This window comes from Synchiropus splendidus, chromosome 6 (genome assembly GCF_027744825.2).
Source record: "Synchiropus splendidus isolate RoL2022-P1 chromosome 6, RoL_Sspl_1.0, whole genome shotgun sequence".
NCBI lineage: Eukaryota > Metazoa > Chordata > Actinopteri > Syngnathiformes > Callionymidae > Synchiropus > Synchiropus splendidus.
In genome coordinates this window covers 12,760,697-12,785,858 of record NC_071339.1, presented here as the reverse complement: position 1 = coordinate 12,785,858, position 25,162 = coordinate 12,760,697, and the positions used below count along the sequence as shown (strand labels likewise).

The window sequence follows — 25,162 nt, the reverse complement described above, 5'->3', positions numbered from 1 at the left end:
TCATACATAAGCCGCAGCGGTCTATAAGCCGCGAGTGCAGTGGTGCTGTCTGCTCCGTAGAAAGGTCAGTGGTGCACCCAGCTTAAAAATGCGGGAGGATCACTTCTAAACTAGTTTTGAAAGTGGACTCCAGCATGGAGACTGACTCATGAAACAAACTGGGCAATGTTCTGAACTTGAATCATGAACTCCTCACATCTTTTATTGACATTAAAGCGTTCAAAATAGGCTGTTTTCGCCCATGTGTCCGGAGTTCTGACACAACAGCCGGTCTCAGCTACTGCTTCTCGTCTCCGGTGCTCCAGGAGATCGGCTCTGTGGGCGGAGCTGTGGACACGCGGGCAAAAACAGCGCATTTTGAGATTTCTGTGATTTCATCGCTTTGATGTGACAAGGCCCAATATTTTGGCAGCACGATGCATTGCAAACATTGCATTTTCAGCGCTTTAAAGAAAACATCCTAGAAGACTTAAGAGAGCTAAAAAACAAATAATACGTTTGAATATGAATAGTTATGAATGCGGTAAGAACACAGTTTCTTTTATAGTTGCACTGACCTCATGTGGGCCCCAGGGCTTCTCCCCTGCCCACATCTGGTTGGCTCGGTGGCATTGCATCGCCAGCTGGGAGTTTGGAGTTTCCCACCGGCACTATGTAGCCCTAGTGTATATGCAGTATTATAATGTCAAAAATATGCATTCAAGGTCAGTTATTGTCTTGAATGAAGGGATCTCTAGTAATGTGTTATCTGTGGCAAAAACCTCTTCTGATTTCAGAAATGTGCGTGACAGCTTGTAGGTATTTCCACGTGTGTTATGTGGCTATGTGACCCCCAACATGAAGCATTCTCTCAAGAGAAATACACGACCAGTATAGCAGTAATCAATAACTGTCAATAAGAAATTTGTTGCTTTGCAGTTGCAGAGAAGTCGACCTCTGCTAGATCTTCCAGTCATCAAAAAACCAGGCCGCAGGGTTTTTTGCAAAAAAACCCAGGCTGCCGAGCAACAAGAACATCTACCCCGACTGGAAGGAGAAGCCATGTACACTCAGCGGACAGCGATGAAGTCCAGAAAACTGTAATATCGTTTATCTCACATTAGCCAGTGACTCATTTAAGATGAGTCTTTTAACGCCACATGCTGTCTTTTTTGGCTAAAAAAGGGACATCTTTTAGCATACCAGAAGGAAGGAGCAAACACAGCAGAAGTTGAAAGTGTCTCGCAGAGCGTCTTGCATCGCGAACATGAGGGTGAGTTTGAATTTGGAGGATATATAACTGCATCCGTGCATCTGTTCCCAGTTTTCATGTAACAGCAAAAGAAACACTGCAATGTGAGAGATGTGCTTATGAAAACCATATTTTCCTTGTTGTGGATAATTGTGTTTGATTTGACGCCGCGCGCTATAGTGTCTCTGCTGTGAGGCGTTTTAAATGACTCAAAAATATATTTAGAATAAGAGACGAGCTTCATGTGAAAAAGTTATAAAGCGAACGAATCTGGGCTGCATTTTTTTTTAGTTCTTTAGCTTGAGAAAACATTTCTAATGTTCCGTATTCAAAGGTGTCTGCACGGAGCGGCAGCTCATCTGTATTAGGGAAAGCTATCCTGGTTTCATGAATCACATCCGGCTTTACATCACATCTCCACCACCTGCCTGTCCCTTTAGGGGTCAAATAAGAAAAGCCCTCAGATTAGTCGATGCAGTCCTATATTCAACCGAATATTATACACTGACTGCTCTGACATCTTTCTATCGATTTGGCTGTTGCTCCCCACATGGTCAATTAGCCTTGCCATCCCTGATGCTGCAGCAGGTTCACTGCTGTTCCTTATGTTGCCCACGTCTTATGTCTACTGGCTGCTAACTTCTAGCTGTTTTTTTGGGGGGGAAATTGGCTGAAACACTACAAAAATCCAGCACTCATAATGTTGCAAGTGATCATTGTATAGTGGATAAACACCTGCCAAGTCTCTGAACTAACCTTTGGCTGAATGATTCATAGGCACAGCCAGAAGTGTCCTGTCACTACTCCCCAAAGACAGACAGCCCGATAAGCAGGTATCCGTGGAGAATATTAAAGTTGCATCGGCAGGTAAGTTCTTTTAATTCAGTGTTGACTCTCGATTGTCATGATATTTAAGTGGTTGTCACTTATGTTTGACTATAGATCTTCTGGGCCATGGGTCCTGTGGTGCAGAAGAGATGGGAGGGCTGTCTTCTCCTTCGGCAAATAGAAAAGTGGGCAGTGTTTTGACCCCTTCAGGAAAGATGAAGCCCGCAGCAGAAGGTGAGGAACACCTCTGCTGTGACTGCGGCGAGAGCAAACAGCACGGCACAGTCAGAAATACATGTTCATTTAAAGTAAAGGAGGGAAAACAAAAATGTATTCCGTACAATACCCTTGTTGACTGACCTTGTTTCCTCGCCCAACGTTTCAATGTTACCACCTGATCTCCATCAAGTCGGAAAGAAACACGGTCTTACTCTTAATGTTTGAATTCAATCCAGGTAGCTGCTGCTGAAATTTTAATGTTCCCCATTTCATTCTGCATACAACAATGCTTTTCTTCACCTTTTTGAATTTTGCATGAACTAGGTCAAGGCCATTTACAAGCTTTTTGGAAGAGCTACAGCAGCTCATTGTCTTCACAGATGGCAGGCTCAGACATTCACTCATCGCTGTCTCTCGCCAGCGCTAAGCACCCTTTCGTCCTCGCTCCGCCTGCATTCAGGACATGGCAAGTTAGTATCGTGTAATGTGACAGGTTAGGATAAAAAATCCGAGTGACATCTCTCGAGTCCGAGTGAGCCGCGCAAAGCCAGTAATTAGAGCCAGTCATTATACTTTCAAGGGTCTCTAATGTGCCCTCTTTAATATTGAAAGGTGACTTCATAATTTGATCTTGGTCCGTCCTGGAGTTCAAGGATTTTGTTTTCAGTGCGACATGAATATCAATGAGTGGCTGAAAATTCTCATTATGCAGATGGTCCCTTGATTAACATTTACTTAATCTCTGAAATGTGGCTACCGTTGTATCCGGATGAATAGACATTACTGAACAGCCTTTTGAGTTTTGAATTATTGCACATTTGTTAAGCACTTTTGTTAAGCAGTCGTATTTGCTCAGTTCAGTTCAAAGCTTTTACAAACTGCTGGGTGAATTTCGCTTGTAAAATCTGGTGCAATTCCTGTTAGAAATAAACACCATGACTGTTGAAACTACAATACATTTTAAATGTATATTTAAATTTATTTTAAATTATGGTAAATTATTAGTGATTTGTTTGCAGTTGTTTTCCATCATTTCCCAGATAACAAAAAAAAAAATAGATTTTCACATTGAGCGTACCAAAATCATTTCTATATAACAGGAAATGAGGACATAAAAGGGACAGGTTTGTCCAGGTGGGAATCGCAAGGAGGAGACTGACCTGCTGTATCAATCCTGGATGGGTAGCGCTGGAAGACAAAGATCCTTCCTATATTAGCAGTGTCCTCCAGCTCCTTCCAACTCCAATGCTCGGCCCTGTCTTCGCCTTCATTTTTTTTTTTTTTTTGCCTAATTGTTTCATAATCTTTTAATCCTAGATAAACCCAAGTAATTGTACCTTTGTCAGTTCCTACAGAGTGTCTCTCTGGATGGAACCAGCGAGATTGGTCATCGGGCCAGTGGGTCCAGCACAGCTTGGACAGTATTGATGAGCCTGAGTTCACACTGCAAGATGAGGCGTTCGCTTTCAAATCACAACCCCACTCACCCAAAAGACGACAAGGTCGCGGCGACCAGGAGAAGACAGAGGGAGCGGATGAATGTGTTTCAGACTGCAGCGGGAAGCGGTTTGAAGCCTCACCTGAGGATGACTTTGTCAGCAGCGAAACAGATGAGGTACTGCATGTTCTTGTCTGAAAGATTCATATTTTTTCTGTCTGAATTTGAACCGCTTCCTGTAATACTTGTTTTATCCATTTTACAGACAACATGTCTCTGGTTCTATGAATCCCAGTAACTACTCTAGAAACATGCTAAATACTTAAACAAGACTTAGTGCTTCATATTCATACGCACTGCATGACGACCCTCGGGTGAATCTGTAGGAGGCGTGTAAGAACCAGCAAGTCAGATGTCATTACACCTACGGTAATGCTATATCAGTGTCTATTACAGAATGGATTTGAAGTGTAGCGATTTGCTCATTCATTATTTAGGAGTGTATAAAACCTGTGCCGGCCGTGCCATGCCGTGAGCGCTGCAAAAAAAAACAGCTACCCCGCAGAGCTTTATTAGTGCTGCATTTCTACGTTCCTCCGAGAAGCTGCCTTTGCAGGCTCCTGCTTCACCAACTGTTGGGTCCTTTGCACACATGTTTGAACAGGCCTGTGTTTCCTCATCAGAGTCTTGTCTTAGGTGAAGGGAAGCAGCACACAGCTGTGGCTGCGGTACCTGACCTTGTGACAGTGGTCTGGCCACTTTACTGAGTGCAACACTACTGCTGTTCAACCCTGAAGCTGCCTCATACTGGCCTGCGTGCCACACGTTGACCACAAGGGAATTGATGTACAGAAGGGTGTGAAATGTTCTGTGCGTGTAAGAGAGAGGGGGACATGTCATTCCATATGACTAGATTCTTGGGGGACATTGATCTATTAGTTCATGAGCGCAGGGTATGTCCAGACCCACTCGGTGGAAAGAGCTGTCAAAAGCCTTTCCACAGCGCTCTAATTTCTTTGAGTCAAAAGGGCCATAGGGCAGAGGCACATCAGACAAGCGCTTGAAAAACTGAACTAGCTACTTGATCACTCATGATCTCAGCGTCACCACGGTTGCCTCTCATCGTGCTGAGCCTGCTCATCCAAAGGACGAACTGTATCTGATTTTCGTACATTTACGGTTGCTTGTTTCTCCCTGTGTTGCAACATCATCTTTCAAGGTGTTGCATCAGGTCTGTGCTTTTGATCCACCATTTGTTCTTAAACACAGAGAAATATTAAAGAAAAAATAAGACCTTGAGCCTTACATATACATGGATTTGTATTCAAAACAAAAGCTCAAGGCACTTCCTTACAAATGAAAAGGGAACAGACTAAAAAAAAGGAGAAAAAGAATGTAGCGAATGACAGTGGTGGACTGACAGATGCTCTAATAAGCTTGAGGCACCATTTAAATCAGGGTAGCACCGGACCTTGGAGAGCCTTGATTCCAAACTGAAAAGTAGTGCAGGAGGGAAATTGAGGAGTGATGCAAGATGACTTGTCTCTCTGTTGGTCTATCACAATGTTATCATTACCGTGGTTTGCACTCTCCAAGTCCTTTTGCGGTTATTATTATTATCATTAGTCTTAGTAACGCTAGCAGTATTTGTAGTATTACTGTCATGTTGTTGGTGTAAATAGTTTCGGTAATGATGAAGCAAAACAAAATAAAATGTAGCAACTTTATTCTCAAACATTTTCTCAAAGCCACATCGCTATAAATAGGTCTGATTCAAGAAAACAATACAGAAGAAAGGACAGAGGACTGTATTGCTGTATTGCTGAAACGTCAGGAACAATTCAAAGTGAAATTACTGTTTTTTATTGAAGCCCTCACTGGTTAGACATGTTCTTTGCTGTTGACTTTTTACTTATCAGTTTGGATATATATATATGTGTAGAATAAAATATATCATTACAGTGTAGAAGAAAAATAGTCCTCATGAGGAAAAAGCTCCATCTTCCTGCCAGCAGTCAAGTCAGGGTGTCGCTTCCTTTTTATCCAGTGTAATTAATTCTAGCTCTTGCCACCCCAGATTAGCAGAAATCATTTAAGATATAAATAATTTCCCCTAAAGGGATGCCAGAGCAACTCGGCCTCCTTCAAATGAACCTATCTCTTGCATCGTCTCAAGTCACTCCTAGTCCTGAGTTCTTCGTGTCCTCATTGGTCATCTTCCTTGTCTTCTTTTGCCTGGTACTTTTTCCATTGTTATCTTCTTTCTTTCCAATGTCTGGCCTACCAAACTTTGTTTCCAAACTTCTCTTCGAGTTGTCCCTCTGATATACTCACTTCTAGTCTTGTTCTTCCTTGTCAGGCACGATGAAAACCTGTACATCTTGAATTCAGACTCTTCTATCTCGACTTCTAGTCTTTGTGTCAGAGCTACTGTCTCTAATCCATACACTGTGGCAGGTCTCACTACTGCCCCAAAGAGCTTCCCTTTTCGATCCCCCTGGGCAGTCGTCTCCATCCTGTCCACCCCGCCTGCACTCTCCTCTGCGCCTCTTTTGATCTCCATCCCATATTCTGGATGATGATTAACCGACTAACTGAAAACATTTATTTTTCCAGGATGTAACCAATACTGAGCTCAGGGACCAGGTCATCAATGTGACGCCCTCAACCACCACCTCAGAGATGAAGTCTGGGCTTGAAGCTCCTTGTACAAGCCAACACCTATATAAAGAAAGTCTGGATGTTCCAAAGGATGTCACACGCAGAGGTAGCGCAGGAAGTGATGTGATGCTTCCAAAACGTTGCTTCTCACCATGCAAGGCCGGCGAAGAACCCAAATTCTGCCTAAGAGCAAAACACAGTTTGGAAGGAAGTAGGAGCGTGAGATTGAGTAGACGACTTTTAAAGGAAGCAAGAGCCGAGGACTTCAAACATCAACAGGTACTTCATTTACTAGGTGGGGAATGTAGCTACATTTAAATCACAAAGCCATTAGCCTGGGCCACGCTAGAGGGAAACTCAGCCAATGATCGAGGTGACGCTGCTTTCTTCAGGCAATACAGACAAAAGCTTTCAATGGATTGGTGCTGTTTTCGCTGGAGGATCTCAACATCACGTCCACAATATAAATAGCCTGACAGTGTTGTGCATTGTTTTGTTTTTTTTCCTTGTGTTGGCGACAAAGGGGAATATGAGGACATGAGCACCTACTGGCAGGAAACAAAAACAGCAGTCACAGTGAGCATCGAATGTGAGGAAAGAAAAGAGAATGTCAAAATTTCAGACCGGAGCCGGCTCATGTTTAAAAGATCGAGGATCAGAGGATCAACTACAGCTACGATCACTGGAGCAGAAAGGTGATCAGTCACTTCGGGGTTTCTTTCTCCATTTACAAAACTCACTGCGGAGGCTTGTGCCACTGTCTTTCATCAGTGCAGCCTCCTCGCTCTTTGATGGAAAGGTTGTCAGAGAAATATGACAAGGAGTTTGTTTCCCTCCCTGAAGCTCTGGTTCACTGACATGCATGGAATCATCTGAGGGCACTGCTTAGTGTGTCCTCAGATTCACATAATATTTGATTCTGGTTTTCATTTGCAGCTTTTTATGAATGGTAAAACCTCCTCCAGAGGTTGTGGTTCCCAACAAGACTTAAAGATGAAACCCCCAGAACTTAATGCTGTAGTCTTTGATCGGACAATCAAAGCCACAGGAGAGGTAATGGTTTTTCCTGTTTGCGTGACGCTTTGGCTCTTATTAAGGGAGGAATCTTCATCTTCCAGCCTCACCTATCGCATGCAGCCTCTTGCTAGCCAGAACATCAAAGCGATTCAATCTGGTGAATTGGTGCTGACTGGAGTCGAGGGAACAGCGATGTGACCCAATTCTGTAAAGCTTTCAACAGCAGTGACCTTATATATAATCGGAAGCCTTGTTGCGTGATTGTTGCTTAATTGTTTTACAGGGAGCCGACAGCACTCAGGGGTCTTCTGGTTTCTGCGGCCGCAGCCTCCTTCTCCCGCGATCTGATGAGTGTGATGACGAGGAGATGAGAATGTTGGCAAGCCTGAGGAGGGAACAGGAGGAAGATGAAAATCAAGCCTCGGGCCTGAGTGCATCTCAGATCCACCAGTGTCATGTCAGCATGAGCATGAGCAGTGATGACAACTCTACCTGGACACACATCTCCATGGTTTGTAGAATCATAGTCAGTTTGATGTTTTGCTCTGGACTCTTTTAGGACCTGGTTTGAATCTCCTCTATTATTTAGATCACAAGTAAAATGATCCATTTCCGAGACACATAATAGAGTTTCAGACTATTTTATGGTTATCGCTATCTTCTGTGCGTAAGTGCAGCCTCTTTATCGTGCGCCTTCTATATTTATCGACCAAGCTTCTCACATTTCTTTTCCATTACAGCAGTCTTTTTACCATTTGTTGATTTACCTGCGTTGTCATGAAGGGCAACTTTCTTCATTAACGTGCAGATTTTGTTAAGAAATGAGTATATTCGACACTGCAGTCACCTTTTTTTGCTCTGTTTTTGGTAGGTCGGGGAGACGGTGGGGCAGTTAATGATGAGTTGCCGCACATCAGGGGTCTCATACTCCATTGACTTGTGGGGGCACCAGAAGCAAAGTCCTGGGGAGGCTGGGCCAAAGTCTGGGGTTTTCCCATTTGTCAATGGTCATTTTGGTTTATCTGATGTTGCATGAAAAAAATCCTTGTTGGCAAGTGAGTTTATTGAAGAATATAGAGCAGACTCCTTAAAAAAGACCACTAGTCATCCCATAAATGCCAGATCTGGTCTTGAGGCCTCCCATCATGCATTGCAGGACTGAAAGGTCTCACGAGACTTCTGTTTGTATGGTTATTTTATCCTGTATGGATATCATCCGGTCGTATAGTCAGTATCATATGTGGTGAGAATGACTGCATTATGATGACGTTCATAGCATTTGAGTGACTGCGGCTACATGGCTGCTCAGAAAAATGAAATATAAAAATATTGCGTTAGTTCGGCTAAGTTCGGACTTTTAAAATGCATGCACAAACAGCTTAGTCCGACTATTGGAGAGAAATTGGAATTGGTCTTAGTCTGACTACACAACGCGGATAATGTGGCTGATAGCTGGACGCAGCTAGCATGTAGCCGAGTAGCTGGACTATGGCCGGACTGGGTGATGGTCGTCTGCGTGAGCTTCAGCTATGCAGCGGAAGTAAACAAAATCCTGGACTAATGCTGTCGAATAACCTTCTATACAATGGAGAAGTCACGTGTCACCTGATGCAGTGTGTGTTCCTGGGTCTGAACCAATGTCTGCTGTGATCACGATACACCAGATATCAGCTGTGTTTAGGAACTCACCACGACGATAATCTGCAGATTTGTCATCAAGTTCCTTCACTCAGGTTGTTTTTATTGTTAGTTCACACAAGAAGACGTGATTTGTTGGTTTAAGAGACGACATTACCTCCATGTTAGTAACCGTTAGCATGGTTACGGTATAGTAACTTGATCATTCTTGTGATACAAAGAAAACGCAGTATCCAGGATATAAAATTTATTCAGAAACGTCCAAGTTTAATTCCAAAACCTGCCAAAGGAAGCGCTGATTCTGGACCTCTGAGGTGAAACTAGTTCATCAGTCGGCACCATGGCTGTCTACACAGTTCAGTATAACAGTCTGAAACAGCTTCTTGCTGGCTGTCAGCTTCCATTGGTCTTCCTCTATGGTCATAGGAACCAGAAGGACTGAAGAGCTCACGGCACCACCCCGCGTCACAGAGGTGAAATAGTTTGACTCTCGCAGCAGCACTGCATGTAAACCAAGAGAACATGGCACAATCGGATTCAGCGGCTTCATCGAGCTGTTGCCTTACACTCTGCATGTAACCACAGTATGTGATTTGGTGGTTTTGCGCTGTAATAAACATGCTTCCGTGGGCCTCACGCTTGAGACCCCTGTCTTACATGAAAAAAATATAGTTTCATGTCCTCCACACAATTAATAAACCCACAGTCATCCGAGCAATTTTACTTGTTCAGTAGCCTACAAAATACTAGGCTCGCTCCCAATTCCCTTTAAATTCTACTCTCATTAGCAACCACCAAATGATAGAGCGAAGGAGTTCACAAAAGAGTCGGAGGAATACAATATTCCAACAACCTTCATCAATAAGTCAGCGAGGTAGATGCTGTGCGATGTCTGCTCTTCAGCAGGTGAGTTCGACTCAGAAATCTGAAGGTTCACTCCTCAGAATTGAACGTGTCGGCGGCTTCTTCTGGGACGTTTTATAGCCATGCTAGCATTTGAAGGTCAATCTCACGTAGTATGCCCAGTGAATTTTGACTCACTTAGATGGAGAGAAAGGCAGGATCTGGGTGTTGCTGATCGCTATGCTGCCCCAGGTCAGTTCATCTGAAATCAAACATATACACTGTCGAAGGTGCAAACTGCTTTTTATTTATCAGTATATATTGTTTTCTGTTGGCGGATTTACCTTAAGCCCAAGGAGTCAGATCGAAAAAGGGCTTTTGTTTGCTGGCCAAACTGAATTTATATTATTGAATAAGACAGAAACTGGAGTTGTTTAAATAATAAATATGAAAGTGAACAGAACACAGCATCAGTCTCCCTTTAAATGATGCGTTTCTTTCTATTTCTAGATGCTAAATTTACGACACTGTGCTTGGTGTCACAATATGCTAATTGTAGTCGTTTACCACTGCATCACAACACATCTTTATTTTTACTGTCTTCCTTCTGCATACATTTTATTGTCGCATTTGAGATTCATTGTTGACATTTATTGTCCACTTGTTGGGGAACTAGATCTTAGAAGCAGAAGCGGAAGATTGAGTGGTGGGAGGCCGTCTCATCACCAGTCATTGAATTTACATGCGTCCGTGAGATGGAGTTCCAGGTCAATGTGTGATTTTAAATGAGGGTAGAATTTATTCCAATTTCAAGCTGTCGCACACCACATTAAAGGAGGCGGTGGGTTGGATTAAGGGTTTACTTCCTTGATTTGACGCACATGCCCTAATTAAGAGTACCTTGACGTGCTTCAAGCTTTTCTCAAGCATCATCTCCTGTGGAGGATTTGCTGGCGCAGCCATGTGGTTGGATGTGCCGGCAGGTCTAGTGATTTACATCTCAGCTCTGACTGGTGACAGTTGTAGTTTCAAGCACATGAAAACCCAAGAAAAGTGAAGAAGAATGAAGTATATTTAGCAAAATCAAGTACAGTGGTAACTCGGTTCTCCACCACATTCCGTTCCAGACGGCCGTTCGAGAAGCGATTTGTTCGAAATCTGAATCGATTTTTCCCATTACAATGAATGGAGAAAGAAATAATGCGTTCCAAGCCTTGAAATAGTCTTTTGTAGGAGTGAATGTAGAGCGTCTGCTGCAGGTGCGCTGTTCCTCTATGTGTGTGGCCGCTGCATGTGGGAGGGGTTGCCGAGTGAGTGACGTCTCTCCAGAAGTGAAGAGGTGCCCGGTGCGTGTCCAGCTCTGAATGTGCGCTTCTGTGCAGTTTGGCTGTGACAAAGTCATAAACCAAGTAACGCTCTGTCCCAGACTCGCCTCATCCCTGTCCCAGCTCCAGCCCACAACAGGACATCAAACCCTGGAGTGGAGGTGTGGAGAGCGAGCACCTCCCCTGTGACACTCTACCACGGTCCAGTGCGGAGACAGGAAAGGTTCTACACCTCAATATGAAGAAGAAACAGTCAGTAAGCTAGCGGGACACGTCTGCATACAGAGGCTGCGTTATACACAATAACAAAGCGCATCGTGGGTCAGCTGATCGGTCCGCGCACGTTATGTTTTTTCCGGCTTTTTTCGGGGGCATTTGAGTTTTCATTCGAAATCCGAAGAAAAAAAAATCTCTAAATTTTTGTTCGAACTCCGATTTGTTCGAATACCGGGACGTCCGAAAACCGAGGTACCACTGTATTTAGCAAAATATTTTTTAATCTAAAGATTGCTGTGCATTAATTTCAATGAATCACGTAATAGTATTTTTTATTTTATTTTAATCCCAGTACATGAACAATTGATCCCAACAGTGGTCATCCAAGTGGGACGTGTGGAGGGGCGTACCCCACCAGATGTGCATGGAAGGTTTTCTCACAACAACATAATAGACTGACTGAAAGACGTCAGCACTGCGTTTGAAAAGCTAACGCTTCCAAACATCAAGCACTTCAACCTGCAGCTGTGCTCTGTTGCTACGGTGACTGGATGGCTCTTCATTAACATCAGTGAACAGATCAGGAGTTACTTGTCACCTGCTATCATAATGTCTATAGTAGATGCACAACTGTATTGAACTAGTACCGCAGTATTGCTTGTTTAGCCCTGGAAGCCAAATGCCAGCTCTGAATCCAGATTCAGAATGAGGCTATCCCGATTTCAGACAGTCTCCAGCGTTTTGACTAGTTTTTTTTTGTCTTTGTTCAGATCGGATTCTGTTTGTATCTTCTCTGGTGTCTTTGCCATATAATCATGAGTTGCTAACTGGAATAGCTTCTCTCTGTTCCATGTCTTGCAATTGGTTACACTATAGAATGATGGGAAACCACGCCTCCTTCACTGAGCAGGCAAGTGACATTTCAGCACCAGGGATGCACGGGTCCATTTTTCTGGCAGATCACTTAAAGTACTTGCATATAATAGTGCAGTAGAAATGATGCCAAAACAGTCACGATTTGCGGAGCGGGGCAAGACCCAAGTGCAGTGTTGAAAGAGTCACAGGAGGCAGGAGCGAGTCAAAAATAATTTTAATCATTAACAACTACAAAAAACACAACAGAACGCGTCACCGAACCGGGAGAAACAAAGCAAAGTTTGAACGTCCAAAAACAGAGTCACCATGTTGGCAGAAGTCCATAAACATGAATAAGAGTCCAACAGAAAGCGTCACCGAACCGGGGGAACAGAAACAGAGGAAGGAACTAAACTCTAACTCAGGCACCAGGGTTTCAAAGAGTGTAGTCGAAAACGAGCAAACTAGAGCACAGACAGAACAAATAAGGAGAACCAATTTACCACAGGGAAATAGAGGAGTCGATCTGGCCCACGTTGCTGGAGTCCAGGTGTCTTTATACTCAGGTCATCAGGGGTTGATTGGCTCCAGCCGTGTGCCACAGGAACAGGAAGAAACAGAGGGAGAAAACAAAACAGGACTCAAGGGACCAAAATAAAAGCGGAATCATGACAAAAACATTGCTACTTACTGCATGTTTTAATGTCTTCGCAGCATAGGGTTCCCATATGCTGGGATTTTGATCCCTTATGTTCCCAATATAGTGTTAGTTTAGTCACCATCTGTCGCCGCCTTTTAAGGCAGGACCTTAAGGGGGACCGTGAAGGATGTAGACTGCTCTGTTCCTCGCCGTCAAAATCCGACACATCGCCGCCACCACAACCCCATGAGAGACACCCCCAATCCGGGGAGAACCTTAATGTTAAAAAGAAACTTAATATTAGTTTCCTTTACAGGTTGGATTATCCTCATACTGGAATGGGCACATGCCCAACACGGCCATGTTGGATGGGGTCACCAAAAGACATTTTCATTATGGTCCATATAATCCATACAGTAATATGACTCCAATAAGTAATAAAGCAAGGAATTCCTAACAGAAGTGAACGCACCAGTTGGCGTGGTCAGAGGGCCACTGTGGTCGCCTGCAGCTGAGAGACCTGCTGCAGCACTGTAGTGCAACGTAGATGGCATCCCTCGCAATAGATTTTTAAATCAGATTAATCCTGACGATGGATTTATCCGCCTGTTTATTCTGACGGCCTCATTCCTAACATATTGCCCTTTTTACAAGAATATTTCCCTCATTACTGAAAGGCAACTTCTGTATAATTCATTTCATTGGAAGACTAACAACATTCTTTATGTGCAGTATTGACTCATTCATGACCCTGCATGACCTCGCTTCAGAACAAAATGCCCTTCTTAGCTTTAAGCAACGGATAGGGCATAGAATATGAATACAGATGCAACCAAGATGTGTATTTGGAGTAAAATATTCCTCTCCATGATAGAATTATCGTCCATCTGCTTGCAGACAGCTCATCATCATCACCATCATCATCATCAGGAGATATTACCTGCAGTATTCCAGTGAGTCCAATCTTTAAAATGAGAATAACATTAATAAGAAGGGGGGGAAAAAAGCCAAGGTGCACTGATAAGAAAATGTGATTCAAATAATTCTCGGCACCACGGCGCAGACCCGGGAGCTTCTTTATCAAAGTCACATGATGTAATAAGCTTTAAACAGCCACAGGGCTTAAATAGCCTCCCGAGAATATAATATAGTTCTCAGCTTTGACAAGATGAAGAGCACAATGGTCCTGCATCCCTGTAACATAAGAGCACAGTTAATTCAACGTGATATCATCAACTTTCGACAATGTTTCATGTGAAAATCATGGTTGGCAAAAGAGCCTGTTTTTTGGAATATGTCTGACACTCTTTTTAGACGCTTATGCCTAACGTTGCGAAAAAGATGGGGTGACATATTTTGAGCAGCCGGGCGGTATTTTCATTTTAATGGCTTTCTTCTCTGTCACAGCGGCGAGACAGATATACCCTTGTAATGGGGCCATTTAACCATTATGGAACTTCATATGATAGAAGGGTTATTTATGTTCCCAAGAGGAAACATGACAAATAGGTGTTGTAACAGACTCACTCACTCACCTGAGGTTGCAGGCTTCTCTTGCCCGGGCCATTTCAGCGACCTTCTCAGGTGAACTCCAGCTCCCACTTGGGTAGCTTTATAGGGAATGCAGAGGCATTCCCAAGCCTGCCATAAGATGCACAGTAATCCCCCCACCATGACCTTTGTTTGCCCCAGGGGCTCCTCCTACTGGGCCATCCGGGGTCCAGACTTGATGCCCGAGCCATCACAACTGTCTGCTCGAAATGCAGAGGAGCATCGTCTCCACTTTAATCCTCTCTACACTTTTACCCCTCCCCTATCTCTCGGGGGTAATCCAGACACCTTGGGGTGGCTGTTTGTATCGGCTATCTTGTTCTCTCTGTCGTCGAAAGCTGGTCACCACAGGTGAGGCTAGCAGCGTAGATCGACGGGTAAATCGCGACCTCTCAACTCAGCTCTTTCTTCACCACAACAGACTCAGCGAGTCCTCATTAGTGAAGATGCAGCGCTGATCCGTCTGTCAATGACACCCTCTATCCTCTCTCACTAGTGAAAAGGCCCCCGTATACTTAAGCTCCTCCACAAGGGGCAGGAACTCATTTCCAGCCTTGACAGAGCTATCCATCCTCTTCTGATTGAGAACCCAGGGCCCAAGTCACAATACAATGCAATCATCTCAATGTGTTTGTAGCGAATTGCGAGCCTCGTTGCAACATACAGAACCACCTGAACCGACTGTGCAGAAAAACCAAACACTCTACTGAAGACAGCCTGCTTGAGGAAACATTATAGATGGTCTTTTTGTCATGACTCCACATTTCTCTATCAATTTTATTCAATGTGCTGATCCGTATTCCTGTTGCTCTTATGTTTTCCTCGCAAGTTGACGGTCAACAATTTCACTCTTGAATTTCCTTCCTGTCAGTGTTAGTGTTGAACTGTGTGTCCCCATTTTCACGATATCCAGTAGTGACTGGTCAAAAGGGGGCGCTGGGGTACTGACCCACACCTCACTTTCTTTTACAGGAAAATTTTATATCAAATGTCTGTTTTCATTCACCATTGCTCTTCATGTTTTTCACCAGCATGTCAGTTTCCTGTTCATTATTACGGCATTTAACACAGCAGCTCAGCCACAGATCTGAAATGGTCAACGGAAAGTCATCTAGTCAGCTAACCTTGTTGTCTGAGGCGCACGTTTCTGCAGTGGCCAAAGTTGTGCAAAGGTGCCACTGACAATAACTAAAAAATGGAACAAATGGACCAAAGGAAAGATGATTACATTTTGAAGGGCTTCCAAATGACCATCCCAACCACTTCATTCTCGCTTACCCCTCATTTCCACTGAGGCCCGCGAAACTGAAGTGCTGCCGCCTGCAGAGACTTCTGCCTGGCAACCTGCACCAGCAAGCGCGGAGGTGCCAGGCCTTGACTTCTCCTGTTCACTGGAGGATTTGCAACATTGCGTGTTAGCTGGTGCGCTTTAATTAACTGGCTTTGTGGGAATTAATTATAGAGCGTCCTCCGGATGCGTTGTGTTCATGTGTGAGTGTCAGTTGTGTCGCCTTCTGCAGTGTCACTTCACGGTCAAGAGGAAAGGTTCAACACAAGCAAATGATTATCTGGTCAGTCCGACCCCTGGCCTGCTACCACTGTTGCTGTCTGTGGCTTCAAGTTTTCCACGAGATCATCTTTCATCTGACAGCGGCTCGGACGTCGTGTCGATGCATCAGAGTAAAACCTGGTGTATTTCAGTCGTATAACTTATTTTCAGTCTGCACCCACTTTGCTTTTCAACGGCTTGCTTCCTGTCTAAACAAATGGCTCGACCCTCATTTGACTTGGAAACTTATCAATGTGCATAAAACAATGGAAGTGCCTCCGACCAGCGACTCCAGAGTGTCTGGTGGAAAACCTCTCATTGACTAGAATCACGGAGGATCTGTCACGACACTGTAGCGCTTCAGTTTGGCGGCATGACAGCCTTCAGGGAGGTGAAGGTTAATGGGTGGTGTGCAACTGAAATGCAAAACACCAGTGATGGATAAATGAGGTTTCACGAAACAATGACCTGCTTTTCAGAGGCCACCAGATGGCGCCATCTGCTGTAAACTTTTGGGACTTGAACAAGTCATTCATTGACACCTTGCATAATAGCACCAGATAGTGGCCATCGAAAGTTAGGACACACAATACTGTTTCATGATACCTCATCTACCCATCACTACAAAACACTACTGCCACCTACTGTTCCACTGAGCTCACTGGTATTGACGATATTTCAAATAGTAGAGAAGGTGTTAAATTGTAGAACATTGTAACAATAACATAGAGTGTGAAAAATGTGGGTGTAATGTAGCAGCTTGCCAGAGGTATTTGTCTATGACATTTAACATACTTAAACTGAACATGGAGAGCCAGTTTGCAAAAATGGCTGACATAAAATCAGTTCATTTCACTGACTTTGGATAAGGTCGCCTCATGGGGAGCAGAAAACCACATTGGAAAGATGATTCTTCTCTCTCTAAGAGCACAGAAATGTTATTGACTGAGAGCAATTATTTTCCGCCACCATGTTCTTATCTCCGCGCCGCTGTTTGCCATAAGAAATGAAACGTTTGCAGTTTTCTAATTCAATCATTGAACTGTTGATAAAACAGAAAGATTCATTTTCACATTCTGGTGTGTTACATTCTGTCTTTTTTTTTTTTATTCTTGTTTTTTTCAGCCAGCTAATCAAGGTTACCACTACCAAACAGAAATGACTCCTCCCGAGTGCTCAGACCCCAGGTAAGCGCTGGAACAGAGAAACTAACAAAAGCCATTTATCAGTTCTGAAACCCACTTTTTGTTCTGGTGAAACTTGAAACACTTAAAACATGTAACACACCGCCTCATTTTCTCAACAAGACCCGGGTGCTACACTTATGAGCAATCTGAAGGATAACTGTGACAAGCATGGCAATGGGCTCATTACTTGTGCCCATTCCTCGTGGAAATTAAAATTAATTTTCCGACATTGTCATGGAAATCAGTTTTAGACCATTACAATTGAAACATAAGGGTTCCCGGGTTCATATTATAAAACTAGAGAGAAATCTAAAGCACTCCTCTGTCCCAGTCCACGTCCATGAATTGATGGCGTGTTTAAACAAAGGGCTAATTCTGGAACAATCTTGTGTGAGCACTTCATACCAAGCAGCCGTGCAGATGTTACAGAAGAGGACAAAGACCTTGCATCACTGTTCTGCCACTCTGATTATGCAACCTCCATCTCTGTGTGACTTTTGATTTATTGATGAAAACCAAGGTAGCCCTGGTGGAACATGTGTTTATTCATCCGGCAGTGGAGTTATTGTTTCCAAACTGATTCATAGCCTTACATTTTCTAAAATACTGTGAAACCAAAGGTCTTTCAAATGTGAATGAAAATTGGCAGAAACCTCAAACACTCATTTCATCACTCTCTGAGTCAATCGCCCAAATTTACTGAATCCACAACTTTGCATCCTAAATATACCTCTGGGCGAGCCACGACTTAAACACTGGCAGCAAAATACATTTCATTCGCTGGGCTTTGTGTTGTTTTTCGTCGCATTCTGACTCACACAGCTCTTCTTTTTAAGGATTCTGGCTCAGCAAAGCTTTTTCAGATTTAGACTTTTCTTGACAGATGAAATAGTTTTTCAGGGTTGCCAGGGATTCATAGAAGTTTCTTTGCATCTGCTACTTTTGTCCGCCTTGGCTTTTTCAATGGAGAATCACGTCGTCTTAAGAACAGCGTTGAAGAAGGGTGATTTTCCTTTCATAGACTACATGTGATGTTTGATGCCTTGAGGGTTCATTTGATTCAGTGTTTGTTTGGTGGAGCAGAGTGAAGCATGGAATTTCATCATGAAGGTTTATAGAAAGAATAACTGAGTGGAATGGGTTGGAATTATTGACCTTTTTTTAAGGTGAAAGTGGGACTTAATCTAAAATAGATGTACTGAGGTCAAGCCAAGTCTTCATGAACTTATTTTTCAAAACTTGGACGGAGTGTTGAGAGTGTTGTGCCACCAATTACTGCCCTGTAGGACACCCACACAAGCAGGACACACAAAGGCCTCTCCAAATCCAAAGTTGCTGCAAGCTGGCGACTCCTTGTTGGGAGAACAAAAATAAGAATACACAAATATCATACTCTCTTATCGTCCCCTATTCTAAATGCAATGCACTCAAGCTACCCATCCTCACATGGCGTAAGATACCGCCGTTGGGAAAGTGGACTTTTAAGTTCTATACTGACAACAAAGGCAGCCTTCAGCTTCACATGTTGACGCATCCACATTGGTGTTTTAATGAATTAAAAACGTTTTACTTTGTGAGTAGCGTTCTAGGTGGGGGTGTGGACCATGCATCACTCACAGCGACACGTGCTAACATGCAAGAGCGTGTGCAGCCTTGCAAGGTGCTAGATGAACACGAGAGATGGGGAGACATGCGGAAGCTCTCTTCCTTGAATCACATGATACATCAGTTGCAATTTATAAACCCTTGCATAGCTCTCCTCCTTAGTGATGGCGCCAAAAGTCACCGTGACGTAAAAGCATGGCTGTTTGATGGACTTAAAATGGCATTTATTGTTATTATAATTATTTTATTTATAATTATTACATTAATATTTGTGGTGTGCTGCTGCAGAAGGCAGAACATGTGCTTCAACTGGAATCCTAATGCGTCAACATGCAACACTGAAGCCGCTGGCGTAAGATGCCCCAACACCAGTATATCACGCTGAGTGAGGAGGTGTTGCAATGACTTGAGCCACCAACCTGCTCGTATACATTTTTTTGGAACTCTAATTTTTTGCCTTACATTAATCGCTACTGTTCAAAACGTATTTTAGCATTTGAAATCGATACCAATGAGATCAATGGGACAGCAGGTGGCAGTGACTCGCCAGCGCACAGTACACTGGTGCTCGCACTGCAGCGCCTTTAAAAGATATTGGACTCCATCTTTATTCTATATTGGAGCCCATCTTTTTCCATCTTCATTCTGTAATTCAACAGACAAGAAGAACAAGAAGAGAAGTGTATTCTCATCATTTCCACCAAGTTAGGTGTTTTTTGGTATCTGGCAGAGCACCAGCGCCCCCTGCTCCGACTCCCCTGATGCAGTGCTGAGTGGCAGTCAAATGGCTCCTCTGGCCTGCAGCATCTGACAGACAGTGTTTGTGCAGCCCCCTGATGCTGCTTGGAGCTGAATTACCCACATCAGCACACATGAAAACAACATTGCCATTGGTCTGCTGTTAATATAATATTATGCAGCCAGAGTTTTGAAAGTTAAGTATAAAGCACACAATGGACTGAACCACTCTTCCACCGATTGAGAATTTGAGGTTGTGTTCAGTTTTATCAAGTCAGATGTCTGGCCTCTCCTTGTTTTTTCCAACAACTACAATAATCGTATTTAACATTTTTTTGGGATGGGTGCCATTTTTCCGGGGCCCCAAAATGGCCTTTCGTCAAGACACCCTGAAAACGTCTTCAAAAGAGGTGACAATTGTTGAAGCATCAGAGTAAAGAACTTCTGAGAAAAAGACGGAAGTTGTGATTCCGTAAACGTGGCCAACAGACTTTGTCAGCTCTTCAGCGACACACTGTTCTCTGGAGTGGCATGCTGGGAAAGTTGGCTGAACAGTCCTGCTGATGAATTCCAGCTCCTGAGACGTCACTGGTTTGAAAGCGACACAGTGTCGTCAATGTGTACTTGGAATGTTTGTTTCCTATTGAAAGAAAACGTCACTTCGATTTACCATGTAACTAACTGATTTAGACCATTCATGAAGCTTGTGATTTAATCTCCTTTTTGTTTAGTTGAGAGTATGAATCCAAGTCATTGCTTCATCTAGTTCAGGGGTCTCAAACTGCTCAACAAAGACCCGCAGTGGGTGCAGGTTTTCTGAAAGCCTGCACCCACTGCGGGTCTTTGAGACCCCTGGATTTAGGGTTTTCATTGTGAGGGTCTCGCACCGGTTATTTTTTTATATCCAGGCCCACTATTGAATTGAAGATTGCAAAGAACACGGCGTAATGTTTTTGTTTTGCCAGACAGTGGATGGATGTGCTGAGCCCTCCTCTCATTCCTCCCACCCCGGAGCGGTCAGACAGCAGCGGGAAACTGATTGAACACCCAGGTACAGTTATAATGATTGTGGTCATTGTGTTGAAAAGGGGAAGCAAAATGAGGTGGCTGTGAAAGTCTGCGACGGCGCCAAACAAGTGGGAAACCTTTTGCATTACGTGGCTGCTTTGGAACCGTTACTCGGGGTGTTGAGTGGCGAAGCTATCGAGACGTATACTGTGACCTCTGCTGTGTTGGTGGGGCAACAGAGCAACACTATACCCTTGGAATACCCTTGAGATGTGAACACACACATGATTTTTGTAGATTCTGAAATGGTCCACGGTCGTATTCACCAGGGAATTTGTGGGTGGGTTTCTTTTTCTGGGGTAATCCTATCCCTGTACACCAACGTGAGAGTTATAGGTCAGATAGAGGGCAAATCATGCGCCAAATTCTATGTTGTTGTTAAACCACCATGTATTGTCTTTTACCTCTTTACAGCCTCTACCACTGAATGAGTGATCATAAGTGGAACTGCAGTCTTTACTAGACCTTCTGAACATCAGTCAAATGGAATCTTAGTTCCTATATATTCATCATATTTGACTATTTCAAGTCAATGTCTTTAAACCTCAACATATTGTATCATTTACTGGCTCTCACTATAATCCCTAGATGAGATTAAACCTTGCAAAATTGTTGATTTTGCCGAGTCATTTGGCGTCACTACAGTCTTGTTAATTCACCAATCACTCTCATTGACAAGCCTGTTCATCACGACACAGTCTCTCATTGTTAGCTTAGACACGCGTAAATATTTTTTCCATTTTACTGTTCAGATTGGCAGAAATAGCATGTTTAACGGTGTGCACCCTGGCCAGTTTGGAGTGATGCAGTCACATGACACAAACCTCATATCCCCTTGTTGACCTCTATTTATTATTAAACTGTACTTGCCACAACTTTGACTTGCTGCCATATATATATTCAAGACATATTTTCACACATATTGGCTGCAGTTGCTTTTCTTCCCCTCAATCTGAATGGATGTATTCTGATCAGAGATTAAGGCTTCCCTCTTTACATGCCAAGAAAAGATCCCATCCAATTCAGATTCAGATCTTTGACATGCGCAGTGCTGTTAAACCAGTTAAATAGCCAGAAGCATAGAGGAAGACACCCTTCTGTCACACTACGTTCTTGATCCATTTGTGAACAAGTCACCATCAGTTAGGTACTGTAGCAATACACAGCAAAGAACATTACATTATTCCAGTTATTTGTATCTGTATTTTGTATGAATACTCCCTCGCTGCTGCAAGCAACTTCCATAAAATCCACACATTGAAGGATAGCTAATCTAAGCTGAGCTCAATAGGAACAACATTTGATTCAGAAAGAGCCAAATCAGGTTCATTCTGAAAGATGTGTTTAGATGAAGCATTTTTATTCAGATCAGAGCTTTACTCAGATGAGAGTGGTCCCGGAAAACAGACATCAACCAATCACCCATCCTCACCACAGCATTTATCCCTGTAACAAAATGGCCACACAGCCATTAGCAGAAGCACACAGACGCAGACTGTTGCTTTATTAAAGATATTTATCACCCACACCAGAGACTGACAGTCCAGCACTCAACCAGGGTTGTGTTGAAGAATGAAATACAGAAATGCTTCACCAGACCATGGCTCACCTTCAGCACCCACGTTACCCCATAAATGTGTTTGTTTCTGTTCATAAACTTGAATAGTTCACCCGGATTTCAATTTCAAATTTCACCAAGAGACGATTCACAACGAAAATGTAAAATTCTTGGCTGAATACCGATTTTATTTTTTTCATAAATAGATGAGAACTTAAAAAATGTTTATGTTCACCAGAGAAAGTAAATGTTTAGATGATTTAATATTTTTGACATTTTTTATATTTCAGATTTTGTTTTGAAAAAACTGTATTATATAATTGGCTAATAATATAAACAGAAGGCTTGGTGGAACACTCATTACAAACAGCGATTTGACGCTGTATGCAGACTTCAGCTCACACTGAAGCGTCGCCATCATGACGGTCCGAACCAGCCGCGCTAGATACTTGACCTCATGGTCAACAAAGAAATATTCAAAGAGAAAGCGTCTGATACATGGGTCGGAAAGTCATTATTATTTCCACTTGTGTTGAAGTGGAGGCCTGTGTTGCCAGATTTTTGCAGCGCCTATGAAAAGTGGAGTGGGTTGCCAGAATTTTGTCAACGGCAACAATTTCCCCTGGGGGCCCTGCAACACATTCTATATCATCGCACTGTGGATTTGAAGCTAAAATCACCGTTCAGGTTGCTCTGCCGGCTGTTTGATCGCGTCACACACCACCATAATGCTGCTTTTTTGTTTATACCTGGCCACCGAATGTTCGGTGTATCTTTAATTTCAATCGTTTGTGGTCTCAAAATGTGAATTTCGCGCCTAAAAGCAACACAAATGAAGCAGAGTAAAAGTAGCAGATGTCGCACCTGAGGAAGAGCCATTTGCACTGTACCAGCTGCGCTTACTTGGAGTGTGTTATCATTTGTTACTGGCAGGATCAGGTTATTTCTCTGAACCCTGCTGCTCTTAATTACACGTACTCACTGTTTTGTACCTACAATCAAAACACACTGAGAGGACTCTCAATATATTAGATTAGCTCGGTAAATAAGTGGCTTTCACCACGGCACATGACTGTTAATGTCACTCAGAATGATGTCACTTTTTTATGTCATGTTGAGAATCCCTGTTAAAGGACCATTTTGCAGACTACTACGCAGTGATCGGGTCCGGACCTAATGCCATGAGTGAGTAGTTATCTTTGAGAACATGAATATATCATTGTGAGGGTTTTTCTAGAGCCAAGGAAAAAGAAAAAAAATAATGATCACACTGATGCACAAGACACGTGGCAGCTAGGATGATAACAACAATAACAAACATGGAGGAATCCCTGAACAAAAAACAATAGCAATCTGTTTGCTTTTGTTCAGGGATGTTTTTCACTACACAACGGCCAGGGTTTCCACTACTCTGAATGTACTGGAAATTCTTATAAAATTGAAATTCTTATACAAATATTTTCAAGACAGTAAAAGAGCTTTAGTTTAAATAAGGTCTTATAAAATTGATGCAAAATAAACAATATTTTGTTGTTTAAATGTATGTATGGGTCCATTATTACTGTGTAATGTGGCTTCTTGAGGCAAATATTCTTATACCATTAAACTGTGATTAATTGAGATTAATTATCACAAATTATTTAATTAATTTGATTTCTTTAATCGAGGCCCAGCCCTAATATATATATATATATATATATATATATATATATATATATATATAGTGGTACCTCGGTTTTCGAACATCCTGGAATTCGAACAAATCGGAGTTCGAACTAAAATTTTGAGATTTTTTTGGTTCGCCGGAAAAACCATAACGTGCGCGGACCGATCAGCATGTTTTTCCTTCATATTGAGGTGTAAAACCTTTACTGTCACAGCACTGGACCGTGGTAGAGTGTCACAGGGGAGGTGCTCGCTCTCCAGACCTCCGAGGCTGGAGCGCTCACTCCAGGGTTTGATGTCCTGTTGTGGGCTGGAGCTGGGACAGGGATGAGGCGAGTCTGGGACAGGGCGTGACTTGGTTTATGACTTTGTCACAGCCAAACTGCACAGAAGCGCACATTCAGAGCTGGACACGCACCGGGCACCTCTTCACTTCTGGAGAGACCTCACTCACTCGGCAACCCCTCCCACATGCAGCGGCCACACACATAGAGGAACAGCGCACCTGCAGCAGACACTCTACATTCACTCCTACAAAAGACTATTTTAAGGCTTGGAACGCATCATTTCTTTTTCCATTCATCGTAATGGGAAAAATCGATTCAGAGTTCGAACAATTCGCTTCTGGAACGGCCGTCTGGGATATATATATATATATATATATATATATATATAGGGTACACAAGGCAATGTGCGATTACTGAAGGAGTCTGAAACGTAAGGTTATAACCACAAGACACATTTACATTGACAAGGTTAATCGGTGAAACCTTTCCAGTGTGTAACATCTTCTTTAAACTCCTTACCCACTGGGTGTGATAATTAGTTTTCATTATCGTTGCCAAAGTTCTGATGAGATAAAACGTTCCTCCTGGAGCATTTCATAACCTTTTTAGCGTTTCACTCCCTTTCAATTTGGCTGCCAAATTCTGGTGCTGAAGAATGGCACGGGATTACAGTGAATCTTCCCACTTCATAATGCGACTGCGAGTCTGGGTGTCATAGGTCGTGATGGATGAGGGGGGAGGGGTGGCAGGAGCGGAATACATTTAAATCTGTTAGAATGTGAGTGCTGACTCGCCTGTTTCCATTTGTTTTCTTTATTTCTCTCCAGGCAGATGAGGTCAGCCTCCATTTATGGTTCCCACTTATTAAAAAAAAAAACGCTTAATTAATGTGATTTATCCATTTGCTTTGACTCTTTTCAGGCTCTCCTAGAGGAGGAGATGAGTCTGTGAATGACGAAGATGAATGCTTGAACCTTCTCTACGATTCCTGCCTCAACTGCTATTTCGATCCACAGACAGGGAAGTACTATGAGCTAGCCTAA

The 25,162-nt window shown here is 43.1% G+C and overlaps 1 protein-coding gene across 4 annotated transcripts in view; it reads left to right on the top strand.

The window, feature by feature from the left end:
• cfap20dc (CFAP20 domain containing) overlaps window positions 1–25,162 on the top strand; it is a 30,881-nt gene extending 5,719 nt beyond the window's left edge. For 2 of the 4 annotated variants that reach the window (XM_053868770.1, XM_053868768.1), the window contains 10 exons: window positions 919–1,079; window positions 1,165–1,252; window positions 2,009–2,098; window positions 2,174–2,293; window positions 3,625–3,893; window positions 6,333–6,656; window positions 7,678–7,905; window positions 17,137–17,198; window positions 20,507–20,592; window positions 25,041–25,162. In XM_053868770.1, coding sequence (XP_053724745.1) covers window positions 919–1,079; window positions 1,165–1,252; window positions 2,009–2,098; window positions 2,174–2,293; window positions 3,625–3,893; window positions 6,333–6,656; window positions 7,678–7,905; window positions 17,137–17,198; window positions 20,507–20,592; window positions 25,041–25,162 — 1,550 coding nt within the window. Of the gene's footprint in view, window positions 1–918; window positions 1,080–1,164; window positions 1,253–2,008; window positions 2,099–2,173; window positions 2,294–3,624; window positions 3,894–6,332; window positions 6,657–6,900; window positions 7,073–7,677; window positions 7,906–17,136; window positions 17,199–20,506; window positions 20,593–25,040 lie in introns of those variants that run through there. The other 2 variants (XM_053868769.1, XR_008414888.1) reach the window with 2 other exon arrangements.